This window comes from Haliotis rufescens, unplaced genomic scaffold (assembly GCF_023055435.1).
Source record: "Haliotis rufescens isolate VD_foot unplaced genomic scaffold, xgHalRufe1.0.p SCAF_70, whole genome shotgun sequence".
Taxonomy (NCBI): domain Eukaryota; kingdom Metazoa; phylum Mollusca; class Gastropoda; order Lepetellida; family Haliotidae; genus Haliotis; species Haliotis rufescens.
In genome coordinates this window covers 1185001-1198239 of record NW_025964362.1, presented here as the reverse complement: position 1 = coordinate 1198239, position 13239 = coordinate 1185001, and the positions used below count along the sequence as shown (strand labels likewise).

Here is a 13239-nt window from a genome sequence, read left to right as displayed (position 1 = left end):
GCGTTGGCTCACCCTGATACAGAGGCACACCTGGGGGTAGGGGACAGCGTTGACCCTGATACAGAGATACACCCAGGCATGAGCTAATGGAGTCACCTGTAGTGTGTCATGAGCTTGGAGCGGAATGTTGTTGGTAGGACCTGCCGTATCCCTTCCACGAGGGCCACGTGGTCTTCCAGCATGTTCCGATAGTCCAACCCATCTAAAGCCTGGAATAAGACATAGGTTATTGTACATAACCTGCTGGTCCAACCTATGTTAAATTGATGTACAATTAGGATACAATTTCTTGCATCAGTACATTGATTACTGCACCGGTACACTAATCCTTAAACTCACACTACACCTTGCATCCCCACACTAATCCCTACATCCCACACTAATCAATGTACCAACACACTAATCCCTGCACCCCAAAACTAATTCCTGTACCCCACACTAATCTACGTACCCACACACTAATCCCTGCACCCCACTCTAACCCATGTACCCGCACTAATCAATGTACCCACACATTAATCCCCACACCCCAATACTAATCATTGTACCCACACATTAATCCCTGCACCCCAACACTAATCAATGTACCCACACATTAATCCCTGCACCCCAACACTTATCAATGTACCCACACATTAATCCCTGCATCCCCGACTGAATCATTGACTCCACACGTTAATCCATGCACCCCGAACATTCATCCTACACCCCACACACTAATCGATGCACCCCACAATTTACCCCTGCACCCTGAATATTAACCCCTGCACCCCACACACTAATCCATCCATCCCACACATTTATCCCTCCACCCCACACATTTACCCCTGCATTCCACACATTTAGCCCTGCACCCCACACATTTACCCTACACCCCACACACTAATCACTGCACCCCACACATTAACCCCAGAACCCCACACTTTTATCCCTGCACCACACTCATTTAACCCTGCACCCCACACATTTACACTACACCCCACACACTAATCCATGCACCCCACACATTTACCCCTCCACCCAACACATTTAACCCTGCACCCCACATATATAGCCTACACCCGACACACTAATCCATGCACCCCACACATTTACCCCTCCACCCCACACATTTACCCCTGCACCCCACAAACTAATCCATCCACCCCACATATTTACCACTCCACCCCACACATTTACCCCTGCATCCTACACATTTACCCCTGCACCCCACACATTTACCCCTCAACCGACACATTAACCCCTGCACCCCACACACTTACCTCTGCATACCACACATTTACCTCTGCATCCCACACATTTACCTCTGCACCCCACATATTAACCCCTGCATCCTTCACATTTACCCCTGCGTACAACACATTTACCCCTGCACCCTACACATTTACCCCAGCACCACACATATTTACCCCTGCATCCCACCATTTTACCTCTGCATCCCACACATTTACCTCTGCATTCCACATATTTACCTCTGAACCCAACATATTTACCCCTGCACCAAACACATTTACCCCTGCACCCCACACATAAACCGATGCATCCCACACATCTACCCCTACACCCCACACATTTACCTCTGCACCCCACATATTAACCCCTGCATCCTTCACATTTACCCCTGCGTACAACACATTTACCCCTGCACCCTACACATTTACCCCAGCACCACACATATTTACCCCTGCATCCTACACATTTACCCCTGCATACCACACATTTACCCCTGCACCCCACACATTTACCCCTGCACCACACACATAAACCGATGCACCCCACACATTTACCCCTACATCCCACACATTTACCCCTGCAACCTACACATTTACCCCTGCATCCTACACATTTACCCCTGCATCCTACACATTTACCCCTGCATACCACACATTTACCCCTGCACCCCACACATTTACCCCTACACCCCAGACATTTAACCCCGCATCCCAGACATCTACCCCTGCATACCACACATTTACCCCATACACCCCACACATTTACCCCTGCATACCACACATTTACCCCTGCACCCCACACATTTACCCCTACACCCCAGACATTTACCCCTGCATCCCAGACATTTACCCCTACATCCCACACATTTACCCCTACACCACACACATTTACCCCTGCATACCATACATTTACCCCTGCACCCCACACATTTACCCTTACACCCCAGACATTTACCCCTGCATCCCAGACATCCACCCCTGCACCCCACACATTTACCCCTGCACCCTACACATTTACCCCTGCACCCCACACATTTACCCCTGCACCCTATACATTTACCCCTGCACCCCTACATTTACCCATACATCCAACACATTTACCCCTGCACCCCACACATTTACCCCTACACCCCACACATTTACCCCTACACCCCACACATTTACCCCTACACCCTACACATTTACCCCTACACCCCACACATTTACCCCTGCACCCCACACATTTACCCCTACACCCCACACGTTTATCCCTGCACCCCACACATTTACCCCTGCACCCCACAAATTTACCCCTACACCCCACACATTTACCTCTACATCCCACACATTTACCCCTGCACCCCACACATTTACCCCTGCACCCCACACATTTCCTGCACCCCACACATTTACCCCTACACCCCACACATTTACCCCTACACGCCACACATTTACCCCTACACCCCACACATTTACCCCTGCATACCACACATTTACCCCTGCATCCCACACATTTACCCCTGCATCCCACACATTTACCCCTACCACCCACACATTTACCCCTGCATCCCACACATTCACCCCTGCACCCCACACATTAACCCCTGCACCCCACACATTTACCCCTGCACCCCACACATTCACCCCTACATCCCACACATTTACCCCTACACCCCACACATTTACCCCTGCATCCCACACATTTACCCCTACATCCCACACATTTACCCCTACATCCCACACATTTACCCCTACACCCCACGCATTTACCCCTGCATCCCACACATTCACCCCTGCACCCCACACATTTACCCCTACACCCCACACATTTACCCCTGCATCCCACACATTCACCCCTGCACCCCACACATTTACCCCAGCACCACACACAAATCCATGCACCTACAATGGCAAATGGTCTGGTGTTGGTGCCAGTGCTGCCTACCTGTGTGGCGGAGATCCTGTAGATCTGACCGTCAGTGATGTTGGGGATGGACTTGCCCAGTTTCTCCTTTACGAATTGCCGGACCTGCTCGTCATCCCGTGGACCCACTTGGTCCCACTTGTTACACACAAACACGGCGGTCGAGGGGTCGAAGTCGCTGTGCTGCACACCCTGGAGTAGGAGACGTCCCAGCTGCAGGGGAGAGAACAGATCACAGGCAGGAGAACAACACGTGGTACGTTGGTATCAGAAATGTTCACCCAGGAAGAGGCTTGCAGATTGGGCCAAAGCGATCCATACTCCCATACTTTAACATAGTGTCGTAACTGGTTTCGGGCGTCCAGTGCGACCCTAATACAGTTACTAAATGTATTGCCGTTCCTGGTCCTTGTGGTCACTTAAGCCAGGACATTGCCCTCGCCTTGTCCACCACGGCTCGGCTCCGTCAAGGAGTGATTGGTCTAATGACCCTTACTCCAAGTTGTCTCTATCAGCATTCACACACGCATAATAAAGAAACGCAACACCAGTTTATACTCACATAGTTTTACTTACTCTCAGCCCATCTATCAATACAGGACAGGATCAGACTGGCCAGGCTCGTCACTAGCTGGTGGAAACTTAGAACGATCGGGATTCGCCTCGATCGACTGTAAACCGCGCACCACTCTCCTAATGTTGAGGGTATCATTTTATAGTGTTCGAGCCTGACCTGTCCTTGTCACATGTCTCAATACCTCCATTTGATTCGTTACAAGTTTATATCTGACCATGAACTCATGTGTGTCACCATCGGAAAAATACCAAAAACCTACGTGCCAGGTTGCTCATCTCTCTATTGATTTCGTGACTCGCTCCGAAGCTCCAAATGGATTTTACCTTGTAATTCCCCATTTGTTTCATTAACTCATGGATAATAGCCAGAGACCAATCCAATGATAAATGTGAAATGTCCAGAATACACTTGTGATAAATGTGAAATGTCTTTTCTCTATTGATTCCTTTCCAACTACCAGTTCTGTCACGAACTATATCTAATGGGTTCTATTTATTATCATTCGTTTCTGAGATGCATTTTTAACCTTATAACAATAGACTTACGACAGTCGTAGCGATACGAGCGCTTTGTGGAATGGGGCCCTAGCCATTTATTATTTGTGAGATTGGTCTTAGGACTGTATCGTATTTTGCTGACCCCGCACTCATCAATATTACAGCGGACTTTAAAAACTGAGAATGGACGAGTCGAGCCAGTGATTGATATAATGAGCAACAATCCACATCGTCGAGGTACGTTGACACGCAATCAACCAAGTCCCCGAGCTTGACCACCGTTCCATTAAGTCACCTCCCACGACAAGCATAGGTTGCTTGGGACCTTTCTAACCCGGAATCCCCAAGGCCGTGATTTTGTAGTCGCCATGAATTCCTTTGCTTGTTTTATGAAATGAATTGGTTATGTTTTTAACATTCAAACTTTATCAAAGTCGAAAAAATAGAGCTTACATTTTGAATTTGAACCGACAGAACTAGCTGGAAAGATGCAAGCCATTTTGGTAAAATATTTTATACTGTGGTGCCTAAACGAAACTATAGCCACCTACCCTGTCCCTGTGTATGCCGCCGGCATCGCCCGTGTTGATGACGTAGAGGAAGCCGAAAGCCTTCTCCATGTACTGCTCCATGTCAAGACTGTGAGAGCCGCCAATGCCTGGCGTGTCCACGAACACAACCCCTTCCTGTACAGATACCAGACCACAGTTGGGTTTAACGCCGCTTTGAACACTATTCAGTTAGCTTGATGTGGGAGAGGTGGGGGGCAAAAGGGGGGCAAAAGTCACAAACTATGAGTCCTATTCAGGGCGAATCTTGAATTGCACTGCACGCCTGAAGGTAAGTGAGTTACAATTTTAAGTCACGTCGGCAATATTTCAGCCACATTGTGACGAGCACGCATCTGCAGAGCGAATTGCAGCACCCTTGAAGAACTGAGGTATCGCTCACCCTACAAGGGTTCAGTGACGTTTGGAGAGAAGGTTTAAAGCAATGCAAGAAACTTGCGAATTACTTTTCGGATGTGCCAGAATATAAAATAATGAAAACAATGTCCACACTTGTCTCCCATACAATTTCACATCGTTATCTTTTTTATAACATTATTACAAGAAACGGGTGTTAGAAAGCAAGTAGCTATTGCAATTAGCAGTTACCAGCCATATGCATATTCTCAAGCATATTTAGACCAAAATTTCACACCCGTATCATTATTAGTGAAAGGTAGTTCCACCTAACCATGAACATCTCCACAAAGAATGAACAAAGGCGAAACACCACAGCCTACCTCCATCAAGGGGAAAGGCCAGTAGATCTCCACTCTGGCATAAGGGCTCTCGTCTGTGCTTGGGTCTGTCTCAGTTACGTACTTGGCCAAGGACTCTGTGAAACCTTGCACCTGCGATTCATCCTGGCACTCCAACCTCTTGCTCCTGGTTCCGTCTCGGTAGTGCAGGACTATAGCCCGCACCTTGGATTTCCGCAGCTCGCACACCGTGGCGGTACACTGAAGGGCGCTTGTGGGCAGGATCCGCAAACCCACAAGCAGGTTGACGAGGGTGCTCTTGCCCGCGCCTGTATCACCTGTATTAGACAAGTGAGTGTTTAATTTGATAATGCTTTGAACAGTATATCACGGCATGTCAGCTTACCCGAAGTGATACATCAAGAAGACAATTTATTTGTGTGTGAAACCTGACGTCATTTATGTTGTTTTTTTTAAACAACATACTACTTCCGGGTATGAGAATATCATATAACTGATCAATTCATTATCCGATCATGAAGCCAATACGGCATGGCTTGTTTGTTTGGTGCCTCCGTTTGTTGTTTAACGCCACACTCAGTAATATTCCAGGTGTATGACGGCGGTTTGTAAATAATCGAGTCAGACAAGACAATCCAGTGATTGACATCATGAACATCGATCCACGCAATTGGGATACGATGCCATGCATCAACCAAGTCAGTGAACCTGACCACCCTCTTACGACAAGCATAGTCGCCTCTTACGACAAGCATGGGTTTCTAGAAACCAATTCTACCCCGAATGTTCACGGATGGTAGCGCATGATAGTTGACCCTGAGGGTACCCACCAGCAATGACGATGGCGCAGTCACTTTTGTCCAGCTGTTGGCATTTGTTCTTGAGGGTGACCAGGAAGTCGGGGAAGATTCTCTCCAGATCATTGCTGAACCTCTTGGGTAGGTCCTTGAAGAGGATGGCTGCTTTCTCGAATAGTTTGGTAAGCTCCGCCCGGTTTACCTTGTCTTCTTGTATGGCGTCAGCGATAGCATTCTGATCCTATGGATAGAGACAGACAAGAGTGAGTGAGGTTGGTTTAACAATGCTGTGAGAGCCGTCGATGCCGGCCCTGTCCACGACAACATCCCTTGTCAGTTACCAGACCAGAGTTAGGTTTGACACCACTTTAAACAGTACATGTATTTCAGTTGTATCACGGCGTAAATAATAACGTTTCGGATATGCCGAAAAACATATAAACGAAAACTTGTTTTTTTCATTAAAAATTGTCTCCTTTTAAATTTCACATTTTATTTTTTGGGCGTAGCATTCTGATTTTGTAACAGACACAGACATGAGTGAGTGAGTTAGGTTTAACGCCGCTTTGAACGGAATTAATGGAATTCATGTCAACTTAATTAGAAAGGTCGAGATGACGAAGGGCGTAGACGTTTACAACTTTGGTGAAACCCACGAACACGAACCCTAGACCCGAGATTTCGAACCAACGACCCATTCGTGACCAACTCGTGTTATTCCGGGACAAGCCGAATAGCGACTCGTGCCCCTCTCGTGAAGACGTTAACTGTCCTGTTTGTGTGTACTAGACGTAATATCCGAAGACTAATAAAGTCAATTTAAGACAGTACAGACTATGGAGTCGAAAGGTAATATGTCCAGAACGTATCTGCTGTGTATAAGAGGATGTCTATGACCTGAAATGTTATAACGTTAGATCGCGAGGGCGAAACATTAATGTAGATACACGAGAGTTGGGACACTGGCTGTGTAACACCAAGACATGCGGTTTGAAATCAGTCACTGACATTAGAGATGATGTTAATTAAACACACAATTTTGCTTTCATATGAAGCATTATGAGAACTGGGGAGCCAATATGCAAGTACTACACACATTCACACACGGAAGAAATTTATAGTTGATATTGTATATTTTTCAATCAATATGAACACATGTATATCAAAATAGCAAATAAATACTTTGTTGCACGATAATGTTTTTTTTGCTTTCACTTTGACATTATATATCATAACAGAGTAAGAGAAGGTTTGGGACTCCTCTTGAAAGTACTAAAATAATAACTTGTTTACTGAACAGAGAGTTTTTATGATAAAAACATTGACCATTAATTTCTTCTCTCATTTTCCAATGTAGTTCACTTCAAATATCTTCTCTTTTTCTAAACTGTTAAGAAAAAATGTTAACATGATCACAAGGTAATGAGCCTGTTGAATGTTACCCTGTGAGATCTGTCAAACCCATCACGGGTTTGACGCTATCTACAGGTTCAGCCTTTGCCAATTTCCTTCACTATTTATTGGAAACGTTCAGGAAAATATTTCCTTTCTCCCTTAATCCCATCTTTCATGCATGTAAAACATATACTTAGTGAGAGCTTTATATAATCCATACAATAAACTAATGTTCATTCGTTATAATATTGATGGGTGTAGGGAACAGTCCCTTTGAATTTTATGATTTAACACACACACATTTATGTACAGTTTGACAGATTATAATAATATGAATATAAAAAAGCATCACCACTTTCCAAGTTCACTACAATGTCACCAGTGGGAAGTTGTCGCGGAGAAACACGGATTCTAACCAAGTCTGATCTTTGTTTACCATGGAATGCATGAACTGGTTGAGTGACTTCTTTCCATCAGAATTACACACAGAGAAAGAAAGGGCTAAAAATCCTGAAGATATCCTGTATAGATGGTATTAAGTATTCACTACCAATGTCCCCCAATAATAAAATGTTCCATTTGACATCACTAAGCACCAATACTCAGCAGGATCATTTAGGCAATTGTAAAAATCACCTCTATTGTGAAACCCCCAGTGATTGTTAAGATAACAAATCCTATCTGTAGTCAGACAGTCTATATTCATTTCCAATATCCTCCAGTAAATAGTGGGTAATGCCAGAATAACACCCTCTGAAAAGATACCTCTAGTCCCCCACAAAACCTCCTCTTATTAACTTTTACCATAAACAAACAAAAAGTGGGGTGTTGGGAAATGTCCAGTATTGAATATCAAGAGAACTATTTTTTCATAACTAAATACCCTTATGGACCTTCTATTATAAGAAAAACATCTTCTTGTAGACCTTTTAATTTCAACGGTTATATGCAACTTACGTTTAAATGTATCTAATTTTACAGTTAAAAAAGGTGTTGAAATATGTTAATGTGTCAAATGTATTCAATATATGTCCACACGCAACGCTTGTTGCATTAACATTCATTTATTATCATCATCAAGTTTAGGTTTTACGTCAACTTCACAGTCCTGTATTTCGTCGACGGGGTAGGTGGGGTTGAATAATAAATAATATGCTTATTTAATAGATATAAACCACCATACTTAACTGTATGTGTGTGTGTGTGTGTGTGTGTGTGTGTGTGTGTGTGTGTGTGTGTGTGTGTGTGTGTGTTAATACATTACATTACATTATTGAGTATAGTAAAGATTTATAGGTATATATGTTGACTATAAATCATAAATGATGCATATATGTAAATAAATGATGTATATATGTAAATAAATGATGTATATATGTAAATACGGATATATCAAATATAATACTAGAACATATGGATTTTGTTACAGAAGGAGAAAGTTTTAAATATAGATAAAATTAAGCCCTAATATATTAGTAATGTATAGCTTTGTTAGATGTAAAGCATAGCAGGATATAGTAATATAAACAGTTAGGCTGTTTTTCAGTATGAGGGGCTTGCTAATTAAAGGAAAACTGAAGTGAATAGGATGCGTGTGTATTGACCTGTTGTCTTAATCACTGACCCATCAAGAGTGTCAGTCGTCATGTATCAAATCTTTATAACCGGTAAGATTGTGATAACTGTCACACCTGACTTATTTGTCTGAATGACACGTCTGAAAACAAGGGTTGAACCGTTACACAGTAACTCGGGGTAACGATTTTCTGTGCTATTGAATCAAAGTACCGTTGTGCTTCATGTGTATGGAGTACATATATCTCATGATGATGTGTCATTCCTTAATCAGTACGATGTATGGCATAAGTATATACACTTAAAAGTAGACACATGTTAACAATAATAATGACAGAGAGATAAATAAACGCAGGTCGGGTAAGTATTATTACTTTGGTTAATTATAATTTGCCACTTTTTAAACAGTTTTTCATAAGATGAAAGAAATGATGTTATAGAAAAAAGACTAGCAATTAACACTATAACCGTGATGCAATCGCGTTACTTAATACAATCCACAAAGAACAATATATAGGGCGCTTTTTTATTATTTATTCGTTATATGATATCAATAATTGATTTATGGATACTAAAGAATGAATTTATATCACACATTTGATTTTGTTTTATCATGAAATGTTTATTAATATGGCAAATCGGTTTTTAGATATCAATAACAGAATTTATTATCAAATGATGTACTTTATCATCTAAAAAATCAAATATAGTATTGTATCTATAGCCTTCGTCTCCGTGAACTTTATGCCCAATTTTTAATAATTCGTAAAGATAGGTACAGTATCGTAACATTTGCATATATAGTCATATTCAGATGATGTCTCTACATATATGTAAGGGCAAGCTTCTTCCTTTTGTTTAGTCAGCAGCTTTCCTCCTGGCTATGGGTGTGGAACACAGGCTTTAGGGTAACATATGGATCTTGTTATCATTGTATTTTAATGCGATTTGAATATTATTATTTACTATCGTACTTACTTCCTAAATGAGACGTTTTATATTTATATGTCACCACACATTACAATTATTGCTTGTAAGCTCAACACAATTGACAATTACTCTAAAAGATATGACTAGTAAACCATTAATGTATGTTGAAAAATATATATTGTAAAGGCCAGAATGATGTATCTAGGACCAAGTAGAAGATATATGGACAGCAGCGCTGGGAATTTATTCAACAAACCCGTGAAAACAACACTGCTTTAGCACACGAGTGACGAACGGGGTGCGCACGTGTTCAACGCGTTGCACACGGGTATCACACGCGTGGCGGACGGGTTCCACACGAGTGACCAACACGGGTTGCACACGTGTTGCGTAACGCGTTGCCCATGCGTGTAAGGGGAATGAACTTCTAGGCAGTAGTGTATGTGCATAATACCCATAGATAGATCAATATACGTCTACTTGTCACAAGGTAAACATGAATCAAAACACAAGATTGTTGCTATGGCTCCACGCATTGAACTCAAGAACGTGACTCTAGGGGCACACGCCACGTGCATTGAATTCCCATACACTTCCCGGAAAACCCCAACGGCTTAAGACCGTTTCTTTGAAATACACATACGCACTAGAATAACATTGTGACACCAAACACAACCTTCACTTATGACCTATCGAAACGTACAGCATATGGACGAAAGCTTTTTGTACTGCGCGAAGAAACGGCTGTCTGTTACAAGTAAATACAAGACGTCTTGATACGAAATTAGTGATGTTATTATGCAACCAAAGTCACGCCCACCCAATTATCAACCAATCAGGAAACAGAAGTCCGTTGGTGGGTGTGGCTTCTTTTTTGGTTTTATGGGAACTATATATATTTGTATATATCAGGAGTGCCTAGAAATAATCCGAGTCGAATCCCCCTTGCGTTAAGACGATCGTAACTCCCATACTTTAACCCAAACTTACGACAATCGCAGCGCCAAGACGGTCGTACTCCCATACTTTAACATAGGCTTACGACAGTCGTAGCGCCAAGACGGTCGTAACTCCCATACTTTAACATAGGCTTACGACAGTCGTAGCGCTAAGGTGATCGTAACTCCCATACTTTAACACGTAGCGCTAAGGCCAGGTTCACACAGTGCCCATTATGGCTCCCGTTTGAGATCAGACAGCGCTACGACACTAAAAGTGAAAAAGTCGGATTGCTGTCCTCAATGATCTGGAATGTCCTATCATTGTCTGAACGCAATCGTATACGTTCGTAACAGAATCCTACGGATCGGGAAAGGTACAGAGAGGTCGGCCAAGCACTTCCGACAGTATGGTGCGTCCCGTAACATTCGGGAAACTCAGCCGATTTTGTCTAGTCGAATTACAATCGTGATTATGTCGTGACAGATTCTGCTGTATCGGATCAACATTGTAACAATGTCCTGTGTTGTCTGGACGGTGTCCTTAGGGTCGGGACGCTGTGATGAACGGGCGTGAATTGTTCACTGCCGTTTCCTGTCGATTGAGTCCATATTGCGTCCAGATCTTGCCGAATGCGAACCGTCTTTGTCGGTTCACTGTCCGGTCACTGTCTGGTCTCTGTCGGGTCGCATTCGGGAGAATCGGGACGCTGTCGGGACAGATTAGGTCGTTTTTTTACCATGCGGAAGATACAAATCGGATCACATTCGGATTGAGAACGAGAGCATGGAGACGAATTCGGCTGGAAACGGCTGAATCGGAACGCTTCCTGAATAATATCTGACTGTTTGTGAATTTCCCGACACGAATCACAGGCAGTAAAAATCCGGAATGTGTGACTGAGCCCTAAGGTGATCGTAACTCAGATACTTTAACACAGACTTACGACAGCAGCGCTAAGGTGATCGTAACTCCCATACTTTTAAACAGACTTACGACAGTCGTAGCGCTAAGGTGATCGTAACTCAGATACTTTAACACAGACTTACGACAACAGCGCTAAGGTGATCCTATCTCCCATACTTTAACACAAACTTACGACTGTCGCAGCGCTAAGGTGATCGTAACTCCCATACTTTAACACAGACTTACGACAGTAGCGCTAAGGTGATCGTAACTCGGATACTTTAACACAGATTTGCGACAGTCGTAGCGCAACAATCGCTTTGTGGAACGGGGCCTTGGACTGGGTAAACCAAAAGGTTTCGACGACGCTCATGGCGCCCATCCAATTTTCGTAATCATGAAGTAAAAGGGGGCTGCTCTTAACCCGGAATCCCCACAGGGTCTACGGTTACCCCATTATAGGTGGTCTTACCCTGTTTTCACAAATGAACGCGTCAAATCAATGGTTAACTAGGTTCGGGCAAACCAAACCTCCTCGCAAGTTTCATTTTCAGCTTTACACACAATTTTGCTAAGTTTGCTAACAAAACTTTTAAGCTATGTATCAATAAAATATATGATAAACATAATTACAAAGTGGGGCGCTGACCCCTCCCCCCTTTTTTTCTCGCTCTCTCTATCAATCTGTACTCATTGACAGTACTACATATGATCTCTTTAATCAGTACCGATTTAACTCTCTCTCTCTCTCTCTCTCTCTCCCTCTCTCTCTCTCTGTTAGAGGTGTGGTAGCCTGGTGGTTAAAGTGTTCGCTCGTCCCGCCGAAGATCCGGGTTCGATTCCCCACATGGGTACAATGTGTGATGCCAATTTCTGGTGTCCCCCGCCGTGATATTGCTGGAATATTGCTAAAAGAGGCGTAAAACCATACTCTCTCACTGATTACAAAGACACAAGGGAGGTGAGGTGAAATGGGATTTAATGTCGCCTTCCAAATTATTTCACTCATGTAGCGACAATTCCAAGTAATATAGCATTAGTGCCCATCTACCGTGACACTCATGAGTAGGCTTATATGTAAAGCGACATTAAACGTATTCGGGAATTCTATTCGTCACTGTAAGCGTCAATGGAAAAAAACCCAACAGTAGCTTAGTCATATCAGCCTTCCCTGGTCACGCTTCAGTGAACAGTTGTATGTGGTGCAACGTCAAATCTCCA

The 13239-nt window shown here is 43.4% G+C and overlaps 1 protein-coding gene across 1 annotated transcript in view; it reads right to left on the bottom strand.

The window, feature by feature from the left end:
• LOC124135534 overlaps window positions 1-13239 on the bottom strand; it is a 30439-nt gene that overhangs the window by 8560 nt on the left and 8640 nt on the right. The window contains exons 2-6 of the mRNA XM_046500926.2: window positions 6307-6514; window positions 5498-5793; window positions 4761-4895; window positions 3157-3348; window positions 97-209 (exon numbers count right to left, since the gene is read on the bottom strand). Coding sequence (XP_046356882.2) covers window positions 97-209; window positions 3157-3348; window positions 4761-4895; window positions 5498-5793; window positions 6307-6514 — 944 coding nt within the window. The remainder of the gene's footprint in view (window positions 1-96; window positions 210-3156; window positions 3349-4760; window positions 4896-5497; window positions 5794-6306; window positions 6515-13239) is intronic.